Here is a 23,321-nt window from a genome sequence, read left to right as displayed (position 1 = left end):
TGATGCGTGCGGATTGTTTTGATTTGGTTACCAACTAGAGCCGCAGAACCACTGGAAAGCATACGTGATTCGCTTAGCATAGCGGTTATACTGGTTTAAAAATGGGCTATACTTCTTGAAAAATAGCCGAGCAATTTTGTAATACGGCAACAGTAAACTCTTCATACTAAATTAATAAGTTCATAAGATCACCTGAAGCAAGGAACATAAAACAGATTTTGTAAACTAAGTAACTAGTCGTTTAATTTATTGCGGCAAAGATTCAAAGTTATAGTTAATACGGTAGGCAATACAATACACAGTGATGTGTGCGCTGTCTGTATATTAAAATACTTAAAGTACTTTTATGCGGTAGTTAAACCTAAATTAGTAAGAGTACATTAAATTAAACGTTTAAGGACATACAGCGCTCGTGAGGTGAATAAAAGCGGAAATTCACTTGTAGGACTGGCAAAATCTATGCGGTTGATGATTGTTTCGATTGAGATATGCACGGCATATCCTTGTTGTGAAAAATAATCCAAGGTATACAAAATACATGTTTAGAAATTCATAAACTTAAAAAAAGAAGACGAACATTTGTTTAAATAATTGTCCCGGGAGATACTGATTGGGCGATTAAAATGACCGACTCTGGTTTGCTAATGGATGCAACGCGGCATTACGTATGGGAATATATACTGTTGGGAAAATACTGCGACTTCGATTGCGCTGGCAAGGATTCCGATTCAGCCATTCTAGTCGTGCGACAGATTCAAGATGTCATCGCCCATGTTGTTTTTCGGCATTTTGGCGGGCGGCGGTGCAGCCAGATCGGCCACCGAAGCGAATTCCATGCGCTTCTTGGGCACTCCACCGCTGCCAAGCAGCGCTCCTGGCGGCGCCAACTCTCCGTAGAGGCGGCTTATGTCCGGCGAGGGTCGTCGATGCGAGGAACTGCTGCTTCCATCGGAGGGCGACGGCGATGGTGTGTTCGAGGGCACACTTGATATGGCCAGGTCCACGGCACTAAAGTTGTACTTGCCACCAGAGTTGGAGTTGCTGCCTCCGCCGCCGCTACCACCACTGTTAGCAGACTTCGTGGGCGTCAGTCGCTCCAAAGCTGGTGATGCCGATGATTCCCGGGTGCGCGCCGATGAAGGCGTCGTGGATTTGGGCGGTTTCATCATCATGGCCGACAGCGATTCCTGCTGGATCTTGAACAACGCCGATGGTGTCATGAACATATTATTAGCTGCCAGTGTGGTTTTTGACAATGGATCGGGTATGCCGTATTTGCCATGTTGCTGCTGGAAGAAGGCAGCGTAGTCCTGCATTTTTTCCTGCGCCAAGGCATTATAGTATGCTGCTTGGTTGGATAGAGATGAGGGTGAAGACATTCCGGAAACACCAGCGTTGCTGGAGGAGCTTCCCGACTTCATCGCATTTGCAGAGGACCCAGCACCGACCACGCCTCCCGAGGGCGTGGCAAACAGGGCGTCCAAGTCGGCCGCAGCTTTATTTTGGCGATATAGCAATGCCTTGATCTCTGAATCCTGCTTCTCCAGCTGCAGCAACTGATTTAGCATATCGCTCTGAATGTCCTTCTGCTTCTGCTTTGACCCACCTCCGCTCGCGCCTCCTCCGACTCCAACTCCCGATGACAGAAGAGCGGACAGCTCATTGTGGGCACCTGCCATGTGCTTGTTGGAGGACATCGCCGCTGCGAATTGGTTGTTGGGATCAAACAACTTGGTGTAGGTCTGCAATAGTGCCGTGTAGTCCGCTTGTGCAGCCGCCTGCTGTTGTTGTTGCTGCTGCTGCTGCTGCTGATGCTGCTGCTGTAACTGTTGCTGCTTCTTGGACGAGCTGCTGTTGGAACTACTACTGGAGGCAGCTTGTGGTGGCGGTGGAATCGAGGCAGCTGCCACTGCTGCCATTTGCTGCTGCAGGAACGCGTTGAGGTCGTTGCTCTGCTTGCTTTGCTGCATGTAAGAGTCATAGCCGAGCAATTTCGATGCCTGAATAAGGTTGTTGTAGTCGGCACTGAGAGCAGCTGCCGCCGCTGCTGCTGGCGAAGATTTCGAGGACTTGCTAGATGACGAGTTTGATGATTGACCTCCAGTCAGAGCGTTAGCAGCAGGCACTCCCAGTCCGGCTCCTGTCAGATAGCTGTAGTCGGATCCGAAACCCAAGGTGCCCAGAGTGGTGGCTCCGAGGGCTTCCGCTTGCTGGAGGAGCAGTGCTGCATATTCCGGAGACCGAATGAGTTCGCTCATTTTTAACGGATCGTTTTTTAGTTCATCCAGCTCCTTCATCAATTTCGTTTTATACGAATTGGAAGTTGAGCTGGAGTTCGAGGAGGAAGATGAGGACGAGGACTTCGATGATCGCTCCGACTTGGACTTGCTACTGCTGTGAGCGTTGCTATTTCCACTTCCTCCAATCCCAACGCCCGTGGGCAGCGGCATATTGAAGCTATTCGAGTAGGCAGCCACAGCGGCTGCGACATTGGGGTCATTCAAACCGGACGATGCAGAGGCATTGCTCTGCTTAGAACCACCCACCTTGGCTGCTGCCGCCGCCAACTGGTTTAGAGAGGAGCTGCCGTAATCCTTGCGCTGCTGCTGGAACAGAGCAGCCAAATCCCCTTGAAGGAAGTTCGGAGGAAGCTGCCCTGCAAGCTGAGCCAAGCTAGCAGCCATCAGATCATTGGCCGTGGGCAGACAAGCGGCAGCTGGAGGCACCAAAGCAGCTGCAGCCGCCTCATACTTGTTCGGCGTGATGCTGGGGCTGTTCCGAGCAATATCGCTGACGCTGAACTTGCCCGGACTGGGCGCAGGCGAGTTGCGGGTGCGGGAGGTGGATGCGTGGGACGAGGTATCCGATTTGGCGGGCGATGGTGACGCCCTAACTGGAACCTCAAACTTGGCGGGACTGGCAGAGTTCGATTGGATAGTTATTGGGCTGTCCCTGGGCGAGGCATTCAAAGCGGAAGTCAAGGCCGAAGTCGTCACTGCAGGTGTGATGACAGGTGGCGCGGTAACTGCGGGAATTTGTGGTGGAAGCAGTTGGCTGGGCGTTGCTGGCAATACTGGAGCCCCCAAATTGGGCAACACTGGCGGCAGACTCGTTGGATTGGGCGTGGCCAGAGGCGATAGCATTCGCACGGGATTCATATTCAGACCGGACGGCATGCACAGCTGCTCCTGAAGCGACATCACCTTAAGTTCACTTGCCTTTTGCTCCGCCTGGGCGTTGGATTCCTCCTCCGCCTTGCGCCCACTGTCCTCCAAAGCACCAACAGCTTCATTGAACTGCTCCTCTTTAGGTGGATTTATCTTGATATCGCCGCTTAGGTCCATAAGGACAACAGGTTTGTCTTCCTCCTTTACCTCTAGCTCGTCATTGTCGATGATCTTGATGGTCTTGGGTGGGATGAAGTCGTCTTCCTGCTCACAATCCAGCACTGCGCAGATCCAGTTCCACAGCGCTTTATCGCTCTGCTTGGAGGGAAACTTTGGGTAAAGTGTGTTTTTCAGCTTCTCGTTGTAGGTAACGTCGTTGCTATAGATGTTCCGGAACTTGACCATCTCGCTCCGGTACTGCGAATAGTAGTCCACGCACAGCTGTATCTCAGAGCGCACCTCCTCGGGTATCTCCTTGTCCGGCAGCACCGAATACTGCATCAGCATTGGTCGTCCATACTCCATAGACTGTCTGTTCTCGTTGGGCGGAACGATCCAAATACACTTGACCACCGACTCCAGAGTGGGATTCTCATCGTAGTAAGGGGCTGTGAGTGATTAACATTATTTTTCGATTAAAACATTTAAGTAGTTGTGCAGATGACACGTACATATAATCAGGGAGACACAGGGCGTATAGGTGAGATCGCTTGCGCCGCGCATTTTGATTTGATAGTCCAACTGTGCATCGCAGTCGCGCAACGTAGGCTCCGCCTGAAACTTGGGATGCGAGTGATACCACCCAACCAACAGCAGTTGGTCTTGAATCATCATCTTCTGAATGTCGCGCTCCACTTCGCCGGCTCGCTGTCGATCAAAGCGCGTGCTGCGGCAAGGATATGTTTTGGTGATGGATAGAGCTGAAATGAACAAACATGTAGAAGATGCCTATGCAGTATGAATTGCAAGCCGAGCCGGACTCACTGTGTGTGTTCATGTCCCAGGTGCCACCTAAATAGCCGCACACCTCGCGCACCGTCAAGTGGCAGTGGAAGTCTGCCAGCAGGAGAGCAGAGGAGTTGAATGTGATGAGAAAGGGCTGCAGTTTCCCCACCGAAGTGAACGGCACCGATTCAATCAACATGTTGGCATCGCTGTAGGTAAATGAATTGGATTAAAAGACCTTTCTTAGTAAATATTTATCGATTTAAGATGTTTCCCCAAGAAATCCTTTTATAATTATGCTTCCAAAAGTAATAGTATTTCAAATAAGAACATTTGGAAACCATGATATCAGCCGAAATTTATTGAGATGTGACGGCATGACAGTATCCCTCTATTCTTTTGAAAAACCACCCCCTTCAAAATTCTGGATGCACTTGGTCTACTCACTGAACTACATTGCGATTCGAAACGGTATTATGTGCGAAAACAGTTCGCTTGACGACAATCTCCGGGGAGTCAGTCTTGCGTTCGGCATCTAAGGATTCGATTGGATTAGCAAGGATTATAAGGCAAACGGACTTTACCTACCCAGATCACAATCATCAAGCGGTGTTTCCTTTTGCAAGGCGCACTTTCGCAGATACGTATTCTTGTAGGCGTCCAGCTTCTTGCCCTTGTACTTGACAGAGGCCCAGCCGCAGCCGCTCTTTTTCTCCGGATTGATGATCCGCTTGCAGTGCATTGCCCAGGCGCTGGGCGTGAGGAATATTGTCTCAGTCTCATGGGATTTGATCTTACCATCGGACAGCAGATCGCCAACGAATTTCTGGCCCAGATATTCGATGGTCATTAAACCCAGGCCCGGCTGGAGAACATTGGCAGCCATCAGCGTTTGCAGTGTGACGGTGCGTCCGGTGCCATTAAAGCCTTCGTAGTTCTCCTTGGTCTGAAGTGAATTCATTGGAAATAGTATATATTTTCAATAAGCTTATGGTATCTCGCTCACCTCGTCGTCATTGTCCTCGTCGCCAGCATCACTGTCCACATCCTTGTCGCACAGGTTGTCCTCCAGCATGGCCACAGGTGCTGCTCCGTCCAGGGGCGGTGGTCCAGAGTCTGGAGTGGCGTCCACAGCTTCCGACGTTGCGGGTGCACGCTCCCCTTCCCCCTCTTGCATCGCTTCGCCAACACAATCGTTTGTTATTTGCGGCGGCGGCGGCTGCAGCACCTCCCCCTCCACTTCACCGTCACCATCACAGTCGCCCTCGCCATCGGAACTGCTCACAACCTGGTTCTCGCCCGCCTCGTCCACACCGTGTTCCACTCCGTTCTCCATGCGTTCTCGTCGCGAATTTTGTGCAATTCCACGGATATATTATTTTCAAGATACTTAAGTTTTGCGAAAAAAAACTGATGGATGCAGTAAGGTAGCTGCTTTTTCTACTCAGAATACCGAAACGGTTTCAACATTGACACCGCCAACGCACGGTCACACTTGCTAACGGGAAAAATTTATCCGGTAATATCCGTGGAATGACGTTGCCATACAGAACATGTTTAATATTTTACCGGTTATTCATCACCAGAACACAAGGAATATGTTTATATTTTAATGAATCAAATAGCCCATGGGACAGGCATTAGTCAAATAATTCATTTTGAAATTTAATTATTTTGGTCTTTTTAACGTTCTTTGTCAAGAATAGAGATGCGCAACGAAAGGGGTGTAATTGTAAGCTTATTATTTAATAAAATTCAAATTTGGTTCAATTGAAGTACTTCATTTAATTAACAATAAAAAAAAAATTATATTTAATAAAGTCTGCCGCAAATTAAATGAAACCGCTAAATATCGATAACGACAGGAACAGTGTAATAAATCGTTATCATAAAAATATCGATGCTTGATGCACCACTAGAAATAATCATTAGAAAAGGCGCGCATTAAATTATTTTGTTAATTTAATTCTACGGACAAAAAGTAACTTGATTTACAACCACAAATTATCGTAATTTGCATGCACAGACGCAATGGCACTCTGGGTGGATAAATACCGTCCGCGGGAGCTGTCCAAATTGGACTACCACAAGGTAATCTGCAACGGAACCACCGCATCCACATTGCTGGCCTATATATTCGAATAACTCCTATTAACCATTGCTTTTCCACGCAGGATCAAGCGGAAAACCTGCGCAACCTGTGCAAGCAGAGCGACTTTCCGCATCTGATGTTCTACGGACCTTCGGGTGCAGGTAAGAAGACGCGCATCATGTGCCTGCTAAGGGAGATGTACGGATCCGGCGTTGAACGATTGAGGAGCGAGACCATGACGTTCACCACTCCCTCCAATCGCAAGGTAGAGGTGATGACGGTCAGCAGCAACTACCACCTGGAGGTGAATCCCTCCGACGCTGGCATGTACGACCGGACAGTGGTGATCGACCTGATCAAGCAGGTAGCCCAGACGCACCAAATTGAGATTAGCGGCCAGCGGGAGTTCAAGGTGATTGTAATTTCGGAGGGCGACGAACTCACCAAGGATGCCCAGCACGCCCTGCGCCGTACCATGGAGAAGTATGTGGCCACATGCCGGATTATCATATCGGTGAACTCCACATCTCGCATCATTCCGGCCATTCGGTCGCGTTGCCTGGGCATACGAGTGGCCGCTCCCAACGAAACAGAAATCGTGTCCATCCTGCAGAACACCTGCAAGCGGGAGGGCCTTGCACTACCCGTCGAGCTGGCCAAACGGGTTGTGGACAAGTCCGAGCGTAATCTCAGAAGAGCCCTTCTGATGCTGGAGGCCGCCAAGGTGGCCAAGGCGCCATTTACCGCCAACCAGGAGATTCCCGACCTAGACTGGCAGGTATTCCTGCGTGAGACAGCATCTCAGATTATCAGTGAGCAAACGCCTGCCAAACTGGAGAAGATCCGGGAACGCCTGTACGAGCTGCTCATCCAAGGTGTTCCACCCAATCTCATATTCCGCGGCCTGGTCGAACAGTTGGTTAGCAATTGTGATATGTCGATCAAGGCGAAGACGCTCGAGTTCGCCACCGAGTATGAGCACAGGATGCAGTCCGGTGCCAAGCACATTTTTCATCTTGAAGCGTTTGTCGCTCAGTTCATGAACATCTACAAAAAGTTCCTATCTGAGCTGGTCATGACGGACGATTTTTAAAGGATTTACACAATTTAGCATTTAATTCAAAAAACTTATCAAATAAATTGATTAAAACGATCTAATGTTGTTGCTGAAGCTCCTGTCGCCTCTGCAGGACGGCCATGCTCATCTTATCATCGGTGGTGCGCTTAATGGTCTCAATGTATCTTTGAACTTCTTCTTCGAGTTTAATATAAGCCTGAAATAGCAACCAATTTGGAGTTTTATTAGAATTTTTAATCAACCAAAGTTATATTAATGTCTTACCATTTCATAATCCATATCCTCCTTGCCATTAATCTTTAAGCTGTGCAGAAGCAAGTCGATCGTGTTGATGGGAAAGGAGAGCTGTGGGTTTGTAACGTTCACCGAGTGCTTAAATTCAAAGTACTCGCTGCCTGCTCCCAGCATGCCGGCGATCATTTCACATCCCAGATCCGCGGCTTCCAGCAAACGATTGTGCTTCACATATAAGTGGAGAAGTTCCCGAGAGTGGGATAACTTGTAGGAGTCTATCAGCCACTGTGGCAAGAAAGCATTCAAGAGGAGAAGCCTTTGTACCACACTCTTTCTTATCAAGGTGGAGTCCTTTGCCTCGTTATCCACAACCAGTTTTTGAAGCAAAGTCCAGGCCATATCCGCAGCATTACTTCGATGAGGAAGATCTGGAATGGGACATTTAGTGAGCATTTTTTGTAGCAAACATGTTTAAGAATACTCACCTGCCATGTCGTTGTTCTGCAGCCAGTTCCAGGCGTCCACCGACTTGTCCTCTGTGGCAGCGACACAAGCGGTTGTCAGACTCTCGAATATGGGTAGCACGGAGAACGAGTGTCCCCGCGAGAGTTTCAACGCCGCGGTGTACAGGCCACAACTAGTCAGCAAGTAAGATAGCTCCTCTGGTGTCGACCGGTCGTAGGCAGCTGCATCTTTGCGGTAGTAGGAAAGCTCGCGTAAAGCTTCTGCGTGCACCAGTTCCCTTCGGATATCAGCGAGCTCTAGAACAACTACCTCCTGGCCACTCTTGTCCTCATCACCCTTGGGCTCACCATCGTCATTATCCTGATCTATGGCAACCACCCGCTCATCGCCAATAGTGGGCTTGGCAATCCATCTGTAGCGGCTGTCAACTAGGTGCAAACAGTTTAGGCAAATCAACAGCGAGGAACAACGTTTCTCTAGCGCGTTTGGAGCATCGCTGTCCACTTGAAACCGCATGGCCTGCTCATACATAACCGTAGCAGCTGTTGAGAAACCAATTATTAATGCAGCTGAAGAATATAAATTGATTTTTATACAAACCTTTACGCATGTTACCCTTGTTCGTATGGAATGCATACAAAAAGTTGTAGACTTCGTTCTGATCGATGCTCATTGAACGTGCCCGGGATTCAACAATGCTCTCGAACTCGTCTTGCAATCCAATGTAGGAAAATTGCATAAGCAGCGGCAGACATTTGTTCTGGAACAGCGTTATGACCAACTGACGAAGGCAATCCTTTCGCCTTGAAGTATCGGCATTGTTGACTAAGGCTCTGTAGGCCTCTTCGTAGTGTCCTAACTGCAGATGATTATTGAACACTATCGACTGGAACATGGGCAACTGAGGATCATCAGGTTGCAGCACACTCATCGCCATGTCGGCCAGTTGAATAACGTAGTCCAGTGCTGAATGCTGTTCAAAGAGCTGGATTACCTTCAGATAATAGTGAACAATGGCCAGTTTAGTGTCTTCAGGGGAAATTGTATCGCCCCGGCTGACGCTCTCCTGTAATTTGCTGTACAGCGGGGTGTTTTTCAGCACATGCTCAAAGAGGAAGTCATCCTCCACTACGCCAGGCGCCGTCTGTTGAAAGAGATGCAGGGTCTTATGGGCCTCACCGCAATCCAACAGAGATACGGCTAGCATAAAGCGTCCTGCGGAAAAAAAAAGGTTTAATTTCACAGTTGGGAGATCTAGCAATGTAATGCCGAGGAATGCTTACTGGCATGTGTTCTAAGAGTGCACCAGTTTGACAAAATGCGCACATAGTCCTGAACAATAATGTGATGGCACGTCCCGAACAACCATTCCGGAAAAATGTAAATCGGAGACCCGGGCCAACTAAAAGATAATGTTAAATCAAAACCCTATATCATTTGTTAATCAATGAATTATACGCACAGCATCTTATTGATGTATCCAACTAGTTGAAGCAAAGTCTGGCGCAGATTTAATTGATCCGACTCTAGCGACAAACTGTCGTTTTTCAGCAGCATAGACAAAGCACTGAACAATCCTTTGGATTGCAGGAACAGTCGAAGCAGCGTGGTTTGATCGTTCCCATTATGTCTTAGATGACTGGAGTATGGTCGGGTATAGCCGCTGAACAGTTGTGCGCGGCTTAATCGTTGAATAGAAGCCTCGCTAGAATAGAAAAAAATAAGTTAGAAGTGGGCCATACAATTAGTAATATTTCATTACAATCCAGCTGGGGTACTCGATGAAATGGGTGTCTCTGCAATCCAAACCAGAGTATAATACGAGTTCAGATAATTGATATTTGTTAAAATATTTTCGCTTTCCATTCCGTTCTGTCCATAAGCCATGTACTGCAACACCAAAAGGTTTCGGCAAACAGAAAACCTAGGAACAAATAAATGGTAAGCCAATTTTATATTAAGAAACTATTCGAAAGCTCACCGTATCATGGCCATTTGCTTGACTGTTTCGGACAATATAGAGAGTCCATATTCGCTACCCATTAGAGCCCCTGACGACTGTAAAAAGCGTGTAGAAAGGGAGTAATCTATAAAATAGAAGAGATATTAGAACATTTTAAAACTTTATATATATGAGTATTTTACCATGCGGCGGTGCATCTGGATCAATTATACACAGCACATCGAGCAGCATTTCCAAAGCGGGCTTCAGATTTGATATGGCTTGCAGCTTCTGGTGAATTTGCTTTACACAATTTGATGGCAACATCGGACCATTATCATCGCCCACAGTGATCCTAGCCACCAGCTTGGATATCACTTCAACCGGCGACTCGCGTTGGTAGAGCTGCTTATCTAAATCGATTTTAATGTCCTCCGAAATCAGTTTATCAAGCAGCGTCACCACATTCATGAGATCCACAAAGCCCTTGGCCATTTCGGGATCGTTGCGAAATAGTGGCGCCACGTATGTGGCCACTTCGTCGTTGTGCTCCCCGATGAGCAACAGGTGCTCGAGGACTTCACAGGGTCGCAGTAAGGCGAATGATTGCCTTCTAACCAAGCATACTGCATCCATTCCACCAAGAACAGCGAGTCCTGTCGGCTCGGAAAACTTAATGTGATATTGTTCGCAGCAGGAGTAAAAGCGATCCCACAGCCGAGTGGATATCTCCAAGTACTCCTCGTCGGTGACCACAAAGTCTTTTAGCTCGTTCTGGATTTCATCTTCCACGGCCTGGCATACCTGCTCCTTGAGCACTGACATGGAAAGTTGCTTCACATCGAATTGCAGGTTAACGCGTCTGAACATCTGTGATAATCAATTTAATCTTCAAAAATCATACGAAAAAACATTTTGGTTATACTCACATATAGAGCCTTAGCAATTACATTTCGGTCGAATCGACCAGGATGAAAGATGTAGCCGCAGTAAGTTTCGCGTGGATCCACTCCCTGCTCCATGGTGAGACAAAACCGATCCGGTGGCGGTTCTAGAGCGGCAGAAACCCATTTGATTGAGTTATTTGAACCAAAATAAGCTGCAGAAACATGGAAATCGCCCTCAGCGTTGCTCCAAAGAGCCCAGATGTGCGAGGATGTGGCATCGAAGTCGACCAGGTCCATTTGAGGCGCCGGCACCACGTTCTGCACCAAATTGATACCACTGGCCTCGTCGGCATCGGGCATTATGCTAACGCAGATAAACTCAGCTCGGGAATCGTGCGAGAGAAATAGACAGAAGTTCTGATCGCTTATTTTTCGGAGCAGGTTGTTCTGAGCTGTTAAAGAGAAGAATAAAAAGAAAAGATATTTAATTTCAATTCGATATTGATATTATGCTCTATTATACTCACGTCCTTGAGCTGCTGAACCTCCTTGCCCCAATCCGCCGGAGCAATTAATACTAGCTACAGTCTGCAAGTTATCCACTGACCATAGACGCAACTCATTACTGCGATACAAAACCAGAATGAAAATATCCCCTTCGATTTCACTGAAAGCCATGGACGTGGCTGCCTCCAGGGTTTCAGAGCGGCCGCTACAATGATCAATTTTTAATAAGGATTATTAAAGGATTTGCTTTTCGTCAAGGTTTATCCACTCACGTAAGGGCACCCTTGAGATTCGAAAAAAAGCGAGGCATTAAATGCGGCTCCTTGATTTCGTGGGTGATAGTGTGGCCGGTGGCGCAGTTCATAACGTGAAGCAGTAGTTTGCTTTGATACGCCACCACAAAGTAAGCCGTCTGGGAGTTTTGAGAGAGGTACGATACAGCCACGTTGGGCATAGTTCCAAAGCCATCCGTGACATAGAAGGTGCTGGGATCGTTGATCTTGTCGTTGACGTCGTAGAAAATGGACTGAGATAGCAGATCCTCGGGAGAGGCGGCGCCCCCATCCTGCCCAGCGATCTTCAGCGGGAAAACATAGCGATGCACACTGCTGACCGTGACCACCAGCAGGGTGACGGACTTACTTTGCTCCGTGAGTGATACATTCAGCACAGCGGAGTCGGTAAATCGCAGGCGCAGGTGATTCCTCTGCAGAGAGATGTCCAAGCTGACCTCTGATAGTTCCAGGACATCTTGGTATGTCCGCCTGCAAATGAGCGGCCATGTGAAACTCTGTTTGGCACTCCGACTTGTACCTACCAATATATGAAACGGTTCCTGGTTTGAACGTTCTTTCTGCTCTTGTAGCAGTATCCGCCGGAGGTTTCGAAGCTCTTTAGATCCTGCAAAGTGCTCTGAGTTCCTACATTTTCCGGAGAAGTATGTGGTTATTCCGAGGTTCTCCGGCGATCTTACAATTAACTCACCCGTGTTTATTTTCACCTCGATCCACTCCGCCGGACTGAGGTTCTTCGGTATGACCTCCCGGTAGCTCATGTTGGCGTGCAGTTTGGATGTGGGCATCGTGATAACACAACAAAATAATACACAACCTCAAGGAAAACAGAAAATTATTGGCGGCACCGGCGTAAACACGCTCAGTAGTAGTGTTGGAAAGCGCTTACTTCAGCGGTGTGCACCAGGCAAAATAGTCGATAAAGCTTTCCACAGTCACATACGAAATTGCAGCAATCTTCTTTGTTACAGTTGAAAAATTAGTAAACTTTTCTAAATGTATTTGTAAGAAAATATGTGTTGTTTTAGCAAAGCAGTCATAACTAATAATGATTTTAAGTCTTCATAAATTAAACAAGTTGTCTTTGGCATTCTAATATTTACCACCCTTTGGTCACTCTGAACTCCACATGTGTTTTCATTTGTTGATGCGACTTTGTTATTTAGTTAATTTATAAATTAAAAACTGTCTCTGCCCTAGAAATGAGTGCGCAGGATGAAACTGTGGTCTGCCTGCCAGGAGAGCGACTCTGCAGAACCGAGGACAACATAGTCCTAGGTATAGGCACCTTCGAGCAAAACGGCTACATTTACGCCTCGAAGTCCGGAATTGTCCACATCGAAGAATCCGGTGAAAACGTAAGTATATCCGATATTTCATTGATCTTGAAAAGCAATAAATCTCCATTTCAGTGCCAGGTGGTAAGTGTGCATAAGCCCGGCTTCCATCTAACCATCCCAGCTACCGGAGACGTGGTCACAGCCAGAGTTCTCGTTACAACTCCCAAATTCGTCAAGTGCGCGATTTTCTGCGTACGCAATGTCCTGCTGGAAAGCAGCTACCGTGGACTCCTGCGCAAGGAGGATGTCCGAGAGACCGAAAAAGATCGCGTGGATATCTACAAGTCGTTTCGGCCGGGCGATGTGATCCTGGCCAGGGTCATTAACCAACTGGAGCAGACCTTCCTCCTGACCACCGCCGAAAATGAACTCGGCGTGGTCATCGCATATGCCAGTGATAACCGAAAGACACGGGTGCCCATGGTTCCGGTCGGCTGGAGTGAGATGCAGTGCCCCCAGACCACGATCAAGGAGCCACGGAAAGTGGCTAAAGTTCTGCCTGAGAGTTCAATAAACGCTGTGAAATAAGGCCAATCGAATGGTAATCAGAAGCCTAAATTCATTTGGGAACTAAAAATGTTTTAATAAGTGATTAGGAGCCAATTAATTTGATGCCCTGGCAACCAGAGAACGGTTAATAGGATACCATTTTTTGTTGGCATCTTATCCCCATAGCAACGTTTAAAATTAGGTTTTTGACCATTTACATCATTTCAAATCATTAATTAAATGTATGTATACTTAAGTAGAACTAAATAAATATGGAGAAACTTGTAATGGATAGATAAATATATAGTCATTTGTAATAGGTCAGGACAAGCTGGTTTCCATAGTTATGAGTTCTATGTTTGATGCCTATCTTAAATTTGTTTTTTATCATGTTTGAGTTGTTATAATGTTTCAACAACAGATTATAATTTAATATTGGATAGACATGCAATTTCAGTTTTTAAGGTTAGTGATCTGAGATAATTTAAAAGCATTGATCTCTATGTACTTGGCAGCCATCTTAAAGAAATTGGGCATCTACTTGTTTAAAGTACTTTGAAAAACAACAAATTTGATGTTTATAAATTAATACTTGATATATGTATGCACGCACAAGCATTTTATGGGTTCGTAACATACAAACTTTTAATATGAAGGACAGGTACTTATTCCAAGTAAACCAAATTTCAATAACATGCAATTGCACGTGTTCCCAAAAAAGAATTATAAACGCAAATAGAAATAGAAGGTTATAAAGGCTCAGGCGTCAGAGTCATAAAAAACCCGTAACCCGTTGCCAATCAATGTCGCTGGGAGCTGTTGTTGATGGATGACTATTCCTATGCAAATAGCAAATAGCAGTGGCAGTTCGCTTCGCGTGCAGGAGCAGCGACTAATTCAATCAGAGGAACGGGAGCAGGCAGCCTGGAGCAATGAGCTGCTCCGGGACTAGGCCACCGTGTCTTGTCTTGCCGAAGAAATGCAAATGCATAGGAAAAGTTACAGGTGGATCGGTGGTAGCAGGGAGCTTAGCGAGTCCTGGGGGATCCAAACAACCAATCATTGTTTGGTCGATGGGAAACGCAGCCGGCTCGTTTCGGTGGTTCGAACCCCGGTTAATATTCAAATTAAATCGAGGGGTATTGCGACCAATATACATGCGGTGCAAGTGAACAGTCGGGCGGGTAGTTGGCCACGTCGTAGTTGTCGTCGTAGAGTCCCCAGTTCCGGCCAGCCCAAAAACATAATTTTCTGCCTATTGTCAGTCGAAGACCAGCAGCAGAAGAATCACGGCAATAGCAGCGCAAACGAATAGGGAAGCCAAGCAACTCATCATGGTACAGATTTCGCAGACGGAGGAGGACATCAAGATCTCCATCGAACTCAATCGACTGGTGACCCGCAAGCCGGACGTTGTTCTCCTTCCGCAGTATTTGAAGTTCAACAATCCACCCATCTTCTTTGAGCGCCATCTGGCCCAGGAGATCGACGAGATGGCCAGGTGAGCTGGGATTACCCTCTTCCTAAGGGTTCCGGTGCAAAACTGTGTCTGTGGAGTTATGGTTCACGACCCCTCTATTCAATGAAACTCCTTTGTTACAGCTTTTGTCGCATCTTCAAGAACGAAGCCCGCATTGTGCTGGTGAAAAAGGAGAAGGGTCTCTGGCCTGAGATGTTTCAGAAGCTGGACAAGGAGGCACTCATGCAGAAGCGCCTGGAGATCGCGGACCTGATCGTGGAGCGCAACAAGAAGCGGGACGAGAAGGCCCTGGAACGCTACGACAACAAGCGACGGGCTGAGATCGAGAAGGAGATCAAGCGGGAGACAGCTATGCGGGACCGGCTGAAGCAGTTCCAGGAGAACTCGGTGCGCGAGGCTCTGGTGGTGGATGTACGCAAGGAGGCGAATGCTGCGCCCAAGCCAGATGTGCTGCAGTATCCGCCATCCTCGTCGGCCGCCTGTCGCCTAGCCACGCCCCTCATGCGCCCGCCCATGAGCTCCGTTCGTGGCAGCGGACGGATCAACGTGAGCTTCACCACACAGCACAAGCGGACCACGCCGAAGCGGGAGTCGCAGGCCACCATGGAGAAGGCGTATGCCGCCGCCGGCGGACCCAATGCGAATGTCCAGTCGCCAATGGAGAGCCTGGATGAATAGGCGTTTCACGTCAATTAGTGCGTGCGTGTGTGAGACTGTTCTAAGGATTCCTATTTTCTTATTGCATCGAATAAATCTACAGGTGTTTGCTTTAGTTGTATCAGTACTTTGGATGGTTTCAATTCTATTGTTTGCAAAAGTATAACTTTGCACTTATTGGTGAAATATAAGTGACAAGTTTACAAATTTATATCTTTATTATCAATTGAAAGTTGTGTTGTAACATTATCCAAGTGAAACAAAATATGTTTCTAAAAATATACATATATAAATTTACAAATGTTTATAGTTAGCAAGCCATTTAGGAAATACATATTATTATGCTGATTTATTCGGGGCTCGTCTAAATTAAATTTACAACATGATGACAACTTTAATTTGAATTTAAAAATCCGATAACATATCGCTGATACTGGATTTCCAACACTGATAGGTTCCATCGATAACATACTTTAACAGCTGATACCTGTCAACGTTGCTTGAATTTTCACAATTTTTTTTGCCGCTATGACATTACAACTATAAAAAGTGCTTTAGATTTTCTCAAAACCACACACAGGCAACGCGCAGCAGTAGGAGTACCCATCTGAGACCGATGACCGAGGCAGCTGGAGCAGCCATCCCAGGAGGAGCCGCCGGAGACACGAAATCGTACGGCACAGAGATGCTTCGGCAGTCCAGCAGGGCGAAAGAGCTACCCAAGTTGGATGACCTGGTGCAATATGTGAGTCTCCATGTGCGCATACCCACGCCGCTGACCGGTGTGGTGCTGCCCTTCGTGCCACTCTACCTGTCCGCATTCTACCTGTGGATCAACGTAAGTGGCGGCGAGGAAAATGAAACCACCCAGAACGAAACAACCACGGATAATTCTACAACTTGGAATGACGTGGGCTTCATCGCCGTACTGGCGATAGCCTTTCTGCACATTCTGACGCTGCTCTTCTGCTACTGGAGCGTTCACGTGCTGGCCTTCCTTACCTGCCGACGTGTGAAGCTGCCCGGCGCCAATGTGCTGGCCAAAGTGGTGCCCACTGCCAACAATGGCAATTCGAAGATCGTACCCATTCGCTCCTCCCAACTGGAGGATGGCTCAACGCAGTATTTTTTGGTTTTCCAAAAGACCAAATACGTTTGGAATGAGGATCGAAAAACATTCCGCGCCGTCGAATTCCCGGTAAATGGACTACTGAGTAGCTATTCCACATCTAGAGGTTTGGAAACCGAGGAGGCCGTCAAGCGGGCTACTCTCACCTACGGAAACAACGAAATGGAAATGGTGGTTCCTGAATTTCACGAACTTTTCATAGAACGCGCTACTGCACCTTTCTTTGTGTTCCAAGTGTTCTCCGTGGGACTGTGGTGCATGGACGACTACTGGTACTACTCCCTGTTCACGCTCTTCATGCTAATAGCCTTTGAGTGCACTATTGTAAAGCAGCAGCTCCGGAACATGTCCGAGATTCGAAAAATGGGCAACAAACCCTACCTGATATACGCGTTTCGTCAGAACAAGTGGCGTCACCTTGGATCCGATGAGCTGCTACCCGGGGATTTGGTGTCGATAACGCGCTCCCAGAATGACAACATAGTACCCTGCGATCTCGTCATTCTTCGAGGCTCTTGCATTGTGGATGAATCGATGCTTACTGGCGAATCGGTGCCACTAATGAAGGAGTCATTAGAATCCTTAGATAATTTGGACGTTGAAATGGATGCCGAAGGAGATGGAAAGCTATTTGTGCTGTTTGGTGGCACGAAAGTTGTACAGCACACTGCCCCAACAAAAGAATCGCTTCGTGCTCCTGACGGTGGTTGCATCGGCTATGTGATCCGTACAGGCTTTAACACATCCCAGGGCAAACTTTTGCGGACAATCCTGTTCGGCGCAAATCGCGCCACGGAGAATAACGTAGAGACCTTTGCCTTTATCGCTTTTCTGATGGTATTTGCCGTGGCCGCAGCATCTTATGTGTGGGTTAAAGGCAGCGAGGATCCAGAGCGCAATCGCTACAAGCTTTTCCTGGAGTGTACGCTCATTCTCACGTCCATAATTCCGCCCGATTTGCCCATCGAGTTGACCTTGGCGGTAAACACATCACTGATTCAGCTAACAAAGTTGTTTGTGTTCTGTACAGAACCCTTTAGGATTCCCTTTGCGGGAAAAGTGCAGATTTGCTGCTTCGACAAGACTGGGACTCTGACAACGGATAACCTGATGGTGGAAGGTATTGCAGGACTGGCTCCCAATGGAGCTTGTGTCCCCATCGACCAGGCGGAAGGGAACACGGTTCAAGTGCTCGCCTGTTGCCATTCATTGGCTCTGCTTGACGACGGATTAGTTGGGGATCCACTTGAGAAAGCCACTCTAGCAGCTGTGGACTGGACGCTTACCAAGATGGACAGCGTCATCCCAAGGCGACCACAGTTTAAGCCCTTGAAGATCATCCAGCGCTATCACTTCTCATCGGCACTTAAGAGAATGTCCGTGTTAGCTGGCCATCTAGTGCCGTACTCCAATGAGGTGAAACATTTGGGAGCAGTAAAGGGAGCTCCTGAGGTCATTCAGAAGATGCTGCGCGAGGTGCCCTCGGACTATGAAAAGGTATGCAAGTTGAAATTCATAAAATATATCCGTTTACATCTAAATTGTATTTTAAGGTTTATTTGGAATATGCTAGGCGTGGAGCACGCGTTTTGGCTTTGGGAATTAAGGATCTCGGGACCCTGAGCGCTCAGAGAGTTAGGGAAATGAAGCGTGAGGAAGTAGAGTGTGACCTGACATTTGCCGGATTCGTGATTATTTCCTGTCCCATGAAGCCCGATTCGAAATCTGTGATCAAAGAGCTTATTCAATCCTCGCACAAGGTGGTGATGATTACCGGCGACAGCCCGCTCACCGCCTGTCATGTGGCCCGCGAACTGCGCTTCACCCGCAAAAAGTTGATCATTCTTACCCCGTCTGACCAGGAAAACAGGAACAGCTGGAGTTGGGTATCTATCGACGGGGATCAAACCTACGAACTGGATACTAAGGCTGGTAGCAAAAATCTTCAACATTTGCTAGCCACGCACGATCTCTGCATTACCGGAGAGGGATTGCAGCATCTGCAACAGAATCAGCCGCAATATATGCGCCAAGTACTACCACTGATTACGGTCTGTGCGCGCTTTGCACCCAAACAAAAGGAGTTCGTTATCACGCAATTAAAGCAACTGGGGTACTGCACTTTGATGTGTGGCGATGGCACCAACGATGTAGGAGCTCTTAAGCACGCCAACGTGGGCGTCTCCCTGCTGACCAGTGCTCCAGTGAAGCGTAAACGCACCGAGGAGGAACAGCAGCAGGCGGCGGCCAATGCAGCTGCAGCAGCAGCTCAGGCACAAGCAAATGCCAACCAACAGTTGACGCCCAGGGAGCGCGCACTGCGTCGGCGCCAGGAGCATATCAACCAGACACAGGCTCGTCTGCAAAGCGCCCTTCGTGACATGGAAGAGCAAACTATGGTCAAGTTGGGTGATGCCTCTATCGCCGCACCTTTCACCAGCAAGTCCTCTTCAATCATGTGCGGTGGGTATCACTGAACCATTTTATATATTTTTTCGACTACATGTGTCTTTATTTTTAGTTAACCACATCATTAAGCAGGGTCGATGCACGTTGGTCACCACACTCCAAATGTTCAAGATCCTTGCGCTGAACGCACTCATTCAAGCCTACTGTCAATCCGTACTCTACATTGATGGCATCAAGTTCAGCGATACCCAAGCCACCATGCAGGGCATCTTCATTGCCGCCTGCTTCCTCTTCATCACACGAGCTAAGGTTTTACGCAACAGTTTTGAAATTTTTTTTATAATAACTAAACAAATTGCATTTGCTTTTTATCTAGCCGCTGAAAACTCTATCCAAGGTGGCTCCACTGCCAAATATCTTCAACTTCTACACGATATCAACTATTCTCAGTCAGTTTGCTGTGCATTTTGGAACGCTCTACTACCTGACCAGCCAAGCCAACATTCTGGCACCGCCTAGGTTTGTTAGGCTTGAGCATTAAGTTCTTCAAAAGAAAGCATTTATACTGATAATTTATTTCGCAGAGAGGGCAAAGTAAAGTTGTATATTGACATGGATGCCGAGGAGAAGACTAAATACGATCCGAACATTGTTAGCAGCACGGTCTACATAATTTGCCTATCATTACAAGTGGCCACCATTGCGGTGAACTACAAGGTACGTTCCCTGACTTATCATACAACGCAGGAGACTAAACATAAACATTTACAGGGCCATCCATTCATGGAGAGTTTGCGCTCCAATCGCATGCTGATGTATGCCATCGGAGCTTCCGCTACATTGGTGATTCTTCTGTCCACGGGCCTGGCGCCCGAACTGACGGAGTTCTTTGAGATAATTGATTTCCCAACGGATGTAAGTACTTGATTATTTTTTTTTATTGTCAAACGTTATAAAAAGAATTTATTTCAGTTCCGCAAAACTTTGCTCGGTGTCCTAGTCTTGGATATTGCCGGGGCTTTCCTTTTGGACCGTATTTGCTCATTCCTGTTCGGGGAAACGCGTCGCAAATCTAAAGTGCTGAACTGTTAGGACCATTTTATACTAAGAAACATACTAGAAAAGTAAAGTAACAGCAGCGCAAACCGTACGTTCCACATGACAGAAAAAGCCCTTTTGTTTTTATTTGTATACCCTTAAGGATCAACAATTTAACGTGTTTTATGGCGTCGGTTTCATAAATATTTAAATTCTTCATCCAAGAATCAACATAATGCATTTAAAGTGTATTATCAGGCAAGTGTATTATCGGGCGGCCTATATAATTTTAATTTGACAAATCGAAATCTTTCGATTACTTCGACTCCCGTATATGCGATTAGTGAAATTGTCGTAATATTTGTAATGCTAATAAAATAGAGAAAAGTTTAAAAACCGTGATCGATACATATTTATCAAATGTTTTAGAGGTACATTCAAGTTTGATCTTATACAGGGTCCTCTACCTTCGAGTCCTCGAGCTGCTTGAACTGGATCAAGATAACCAAGTACGTGGTGACGGCCGAAAATATCTAAAAATATACAGAAAATTCAGTGGGGTGAACTTCCAGTACATGCCATTAATATATATCTGGTAATCAATAAGATACCTTGAATAGCGTGGAGTTATCTATGGCAAAAAATCCATATGCCGTGAACTGCACCTCCTGTTTGATGCTCTTGGTAAGGAATTTATCGATCTGAAAGAGAAAACCCTTAGAAAATCATTTTAACTCATTTAGTTTGCCGGCAACCTACGATATTCTGATATTCCTTGGACTTGGCATATACTCTCGCCAGAACTAGTGATGTGGAGTTGGCCTTGAAACAAAAACACTCATGATTATTGAGATCTTATCTTTGATATAGTTGCCCACCTCCCTGGTGGTCAGGCCACAGCTGCGAGACAACAAAGCAAGGAGTGAAACGTGGAGACATAACCAGGCGAAGCACCACTGCAAAATGTTGGGCGACACCATGCCCTTGCCGGTGATTTGGACAAAGAGGTTGTAGCAGTTGGTGGTGACTGTGTAGAATGAGTAGCCCAGAAACGAGACCAGAATCAGGTTGCAGCAATCGTTGATGCCCTTGTAGATACGCAGCAGTTTGTTGTGCATGCGGTATATGAACAGTGAGTCTTCCGGGAAATGTTCCATTAGAGCTGGATTGGTATTGGAATTGACGTCACCACGCTGCCGCCTCGCTCGCGCTCCACCTCCTTTGCGCTTCTGCTGCTGGGCATAGGTGTATCCATTCAGCAGCTGGTTGATGAAATGAAACCGGATGTACACAATCCTGAGTAAAGCCGATGCGAATACTATGTACGTAGCGGTCAGACCGTTTTGGACGCCATAGAAGGCCAACAGTATATAGGAGGTGGGAGTGATCTCGCCTTGCACGGCATATATCTTCAGCACGATTATATACGCCTGGCAAGCGGCGATTCCTACCAAAAACTTCACAGAGAACCCAAAATTTTGGTTCAAATTGGCGCCAAACTGCCGACGCACTTCCTCGTCCAGTTGAAGGATTTCATTCATTATCCGTAGCATGCTTGTGGTATTTCGGGCACACACAAAAACCGTAAGGGTATAGGTCAGGATGCAGAGCAGCAGCTCGATCCACTGGTTCACGTTGTCCGTTTCCCGGTAGGAGAAGAATAATTGCGCCGATATCGGTGTAAATAAGCTGTAGACATTGAAGATGGTCAGGGCGTGGACCACGCCCCTTACGAAGAAGGAGTAAAACTCGTTGGTCTTGGTCGGAGGACCCACCTCATAATTGGAGATCTGTTCGTATATGGGCATCAAGCCACTGGCCTTGAGCACGGATAAAATGGTGCGAATGTCCTCGAAAACGGGATGATCATGGTTCCTCGGTGGCATTGGTGGGGCATCCCTGGTGAAGGCATCCCTGTTCAAACCGGGTGCTCGGTACGGCGAGATTCTTTGCGGATACGGATGTGATCGCGCTTTCTGCGTAGGCATTTCAATTACCCAAGTGTTCGGGGACATGGCCAACGTGGCACTGACAGCACCAAAGGATTGGACTAACTGGATTGACCAGCGTTCGTATAAGTGCGGTCTGAGCTATCTGATTGTGTTCTGGGCCCACTTGGGGTCACGGGTCAGACTTTGCCATTAGAGTAATTGGTTGGCATTGTGGATTATTGAATATTGCCAACGGAGGGGAAACGGATGACTTCTAATTAATATTTAGTAAGAGTTATTATTTATTTAAATCTTTTAATTTTCTTAATATTATAAAAAGAATATTTAAATGCTTCCATATTTCTATTTAAGATTATATTGCTTAATAGTTTTATTTCCCTTAATTCCAGGCAATTTCTACTTAATTTCCTCACGACGATATTTGTTTAAATCTTTTAATTTTCTTAATATTATATAAAGATTATTTAAATGCTTCCATATTTCATTTAAGACCTTATTGCTTTTGCTTAATAGTTTTATTTCCCATAATTCCACGCAATGTCTACTCAATTTCGTCACGACGATATTTGGGTTTTCTTTATAAGGATTCCCTTAAGTCCTGCGTAATCCCCGCAAAACAAATCCCATAAATATAAAATCGAATGGTGAACCAATTGGAGGACCAGTTCACCCTCCGATGGTATATGTAACATGAGCGTGTTATGGGTGTATTATCACTTGGATGCGTGAAATGTTATCTTTGTCACACCTTTTCCGCTTTTCCGCCCCCTGAGCACCCACACAAGGACACATCTCCACATCGCACATCGCACACACACATCCACGTTTTTTTCCACCCCCAATGAGGGATTGCAATTCAATGCGGCTCGTGCTGTTGCTTTACTTTTTTGTGTCATTCCCAGCTTTACTTCACTTTACCTTTTTGGGGAGAGAGACTCGTGACGAGAGAGTGCTAAACGGGCACGCTGTTGCTTTCGGCACAAGCCTCACTGTGGGCCGAGTCAGGAAATCGTTCGCCGGAAACGTAAGAAACAGACTTGCCGCGAATTCTTCAGTCAAAAAATTGAATTTTTAATGATGAGGGTAAAGCAAAATAATAAACTGTCTTTAAAGTTTTTAATGTTTAGTGCCTAGTGATGCAAAATATTTTTCAGCGTGATTCAGAGTATTATTAAAAATTTTAACTTTTTTTTATTTGTTCCACCTAAAAGTGATTT

General features: G+C 46.7%; 7 protein-coding genes across 7 annotated transcripts; 4 read left to right on the top strand and 3 right to left on the bottom strand.

Moving 5' to 3' along the window:
* Nucleotides 1–216: 216 nt before the first annotated feature.
* On the bottom strand, nt 217–5,568 carry LOC6527247 (MPN domain-containing protein CG4751). The gene is made up of 6 exons (XM_002088305.4): nt 5,119–5,568; nt 4,701–5,058; nt 4,560–4,647; nt 4,152–4,321; nt 3,839–4,087; nt 217–3,775 (listed from the first exon to the last, which is right to left on the bottom strand). The coding sequence occupies exons 1-6, from the start codon at nt 5,446–5,448 to the stop codon at nt 738–740; spliced, it is 4,233 nt and encodes a 1,410-aa protein (XP_002088341.1). The 5' UTR covers nt 5,449–5,568; the 3' UTR covers nt 217–737.
* Nucleotides 5,569–6,021: 453 nt separating this feature from the next.
* LOC6527246 (replication factor C subunit 3) lies at nt 6,022–7,490 on the top strand. The gene is made up of 2 exons (XM_002088304.3): nt 6,022–6,203; nt 6,287–7,490. Exons 1-2 carry the CDS (start codon nt 6,144–6,146, stop codon nt 7,295–7,297), a joined length of 1,071 nt encoding a protein of 356 aa, XP_002088340.1. The 5' UTR covers nt 6,022–6,143; the 3' UTR covers nt 7,298–7,490.
* On the bottom strand, nt 7,291–12,493 carry LOC6527245 (nuclear pore complex protein Nup160 homolog). Its single transcript, XM_002088303.4, has 14 exons — nt 12,302–12,493; nt 12,135–12,237; nt 11,590–12,081; nt 11,338–11,522; nt 10,853–11,262; nt 10,127–10,793; nt 9,963–10,068; nt 9,744–9,905; nt 9,444–9,686; nt 9,265–9,383; nt 8,582–9,196; nt 8,002–8,523; nt 7,547–7,944; nt 7,291–7,478 (listed from the first exon to the last, which is right to left on the bottom strand). The coding sequence occupies exons 1-14, from the start codon at nt 12,396–12,398 to the stop codon at nt 7,359–7,361; spliced, it is 4,239 nt and encodes a 1,412-aa protein (XP_002088339.1). The 5' UTR covers nt 12,399–12,493; the 3' UTR covers nt 7,291–7,358.
* Nucleotides 12,494–12,727: 234 nt separating this feature from the next.
* Nucleotides 12,728–13,495, top strand: LOC6527244 (exosome complex component CSL4). Its single transcript, XM_002088302.4, has 2 exons — nt 12,728–12,968; nt 13,023–13,495. Exons 1-2 carry the CDS (start codon nt 12,813–12,815, stop codon nt 13,476–13,478), a joined length of 612 nt encoding a protein of 203 aa, XP_002088338.1. The 5' UTR covers nt 12,728–12,812; the 3' UTR covers nt 13,479–13,495.
* Nucleotides 13,496–14,602: 1,107 nt separating this feature from the next.
* LOC6527243 (dynein axonemal assembly factor 4) lies at nt 14,603–15,703 on the top strand. Its single transcript, XM_002088301.3, has 2 exons — nt 14,603–14,940; nt 15,042–15,703. The coding sequence occupies exons 1-2, from the start codon at nt 14,774–14,776 to the stop codon at nt 15,595–15,597; spliced, it is 723 nt and encodes a 240-aa protein (XP_002088337.1). The 5' UTR covers nt 14,603–14,773; the 3' UTR covers nt 15,598–15,703.
* A 355-nt stretch (nt 15,704–16,058) lies between these two features.
* Nucleotides 16,059–20,554, top strand: LOC6527242 (endoplasmic reticulum transmembrane helix translocase). Its single transcript, XM_002088300.4, has 7 exons — nt 16,059–18,202; nt 18,259–19,168; nt 19,227–19,423; nt 19,491–19,633; nt 19,699–19,831; nt 19,886–20,029; nt 20,087–20,554. The coding sequence occupies exons 1-7, from the start codon at nt 16,193–16,195 to the stop codon at nt 20,204–20,206; spliced, it is 3,657 nt and encodes a 1,218-aa protein (XP_002088336.1). The 5' UTR covers nt 16,059–16,192; the 3' UTR covers nt 20,207–20,554.
* LOC6527241 (gustatory and pheromone receptor 32a) lies at nt 20,541–23,318 on the bottom strand. Its single transcript, XM_002088299.4, has 4 exons — nt 21,031–23,318; nt 20,912–20,974; nt 20,764–20,853; nt 20,541–20,685 (listed from the first exon to the last, which is right to left on the bottom strand). The coding sequence occupies exons 1-4, from the start codon at nt 22,165–22,167 to the stop codon at nt 20,602–20,604; spliced, it is 1,374 nt and encodes a 457-aa protein (XP_002088335.3). The 5' UTR covers nt 22,168–23,318; the 3' UTR covers nt 20,541–20,601.
* Between the last annotated feature and the right edge of the window lie 3 nt (nt 23,319–23,321).

The sequence above is a fragment of the Drosophila yakuba genome, chromosome 2L, assembly GCF_016746365.2.
Source record: "Drosophila yakuba strain Tai18E2 chromosome 2L, Prin_Dyak_Tai18E2_2.1, whole genome shotgun sequence".
NCBI classification, from domain to species: Eukaryota; Metazoa; Arthropoda; class Insecta; order Diptera; family Drosophilidae; genus Drosophila; species Drosophila yakuba.
This window is presented reverse-complemented; position numbering and strand designations above follow the sequence as displayed.

Excerpts from the sequence above, each read along its gene's own strand:
- LOC6527243 (XM_002088301.3), top strand. The coding sequence starts at position 14,774 with ATGGTACAGATTTCGCAGACGGAGGAGGACATCAAGATCTCCATCGAA. Across the intron at positions 14,941-15,041 it reads GAGATCGACGAGATGGCCAG|CTTTTGTCGCATCTTCAAGA; the intron begins GTGAGCTGGGAT and ends CCTTTGTTACAG.
- LOC6527246 (XM_002088304.3), top strand. The coding sequence starts at position 6,144 with ATGGCACTCTGGGTGGATAAATACCGTCCGCGGGAGCTGTCCAAATTG. Across the intron at positions 6,204-6,286 it reads CCAAATTGGACTACCACAAG|GATCAAGCGGAAAACCTGCG; the intron begins GTAATCTGCAAC and ends TTTTCCACGCAG.
- LOC6527247 (XM_002088305.4), bottom strand. The coding sequence starts at position 5,448 with ATGGAGAACGGAGTGGAACACGGTGTGGACGAGGCGGGCGAGAACCAG. Across the intron at positions 4,648-4,700 it reads GCTTGATGATTGTGATCTGG|ATGCCGAACGCAAGACTGAC; the intron begins GTAGGTAAAGTC and ends TCGAATCCTTAG. Across the intron at positions 3,776-3,838 it reads CTGTGTCTCCCTGATTATAT|CCCCTTACTACGATGAGAAT; the intron begins GTACGTGTCATC and ends AATCACTCACAG.
- LOC6527241 (XM_002088299.4), bottom strand. The coding sequence starts at position 22,167 with ATGTCCCCGAACACTTGGGTAATTGAAATGCCTACGCAGAAAGCGCGA. Across the intron at positions 20,975-21,030 it reads GTGGCCTGACCACCAGGGAG|GCCAACTCCACATCACTAGT; the intron begins GTGGGCAACTAT and ends TTTTGTTTCAAG. Across the intron at positions 20,854-20,911 it reads CCAAGGAATATCAGAATATC|ATCGATAAATTCCTTACCAA; the intron begins GTAGGTTGCCGG and ends TTTCTCTTTCAG.
- LOC6527242 (XM_002088300.4), top strand. The coding sequence starts at position 16,193 with ATGACCGAGGCAGCTGGAGCAGCCATCCCAGGAGGAGCCGCCGGAGAC. Across the intron at positions 19,832-19,885 it reads CCATTGCGGTGAACTACAAG|GGCCATCCATTCATGGAGAG; the intron begins GTACGTTCCCTG and ends AAACATTTACAG. Across the intron at positions 20,030-20,086 it reads TAATTGATTTCCCAACGGAT|TTCCGCAAAACTTTGCTCGG; the intron begins GTAAGTACTTGA and ends AATTTATTTCAG.
- LOC6527244 (XM_002088302.4), top strand. The coding sequence starts at position 12,813 with ATGAGTGCGCAGGATGAAACTGTGGTCTGCCTGCCAGGAGAGCGACTC. Across the intron at positions 12,969-13,022 it reads TCGAAGAATCCGGTGAAAAC|TGCCAGGTGGTAAGTGTGCA; the intron begins GTAAGTATATCC and ends TCTCCATTTCAG.
- LOC6527245 (XM_002088303.4), bottom strand. The coding sequence starts at position 12,398 with ATGCCCACATCCAAACTGCACGCCAACATGAGCTACCGGGAGGTCATA. Across the intron at positions 11,523-11,589 it reads AATCTCAAGGGTGCCCTTAC|CGGCCGCTCTGAAACCCTGG; the intron begins GTGAGTGGATAA and ends TGATCATTGTAG. Across the intron at positions 9,687-9,743 it reads TCGAGTACCCCAGCTGGATT|CGAGGCTTCTATTCAACGAT; the intron begins GTAATGAAATAT and ends TTTCTATTCTAG.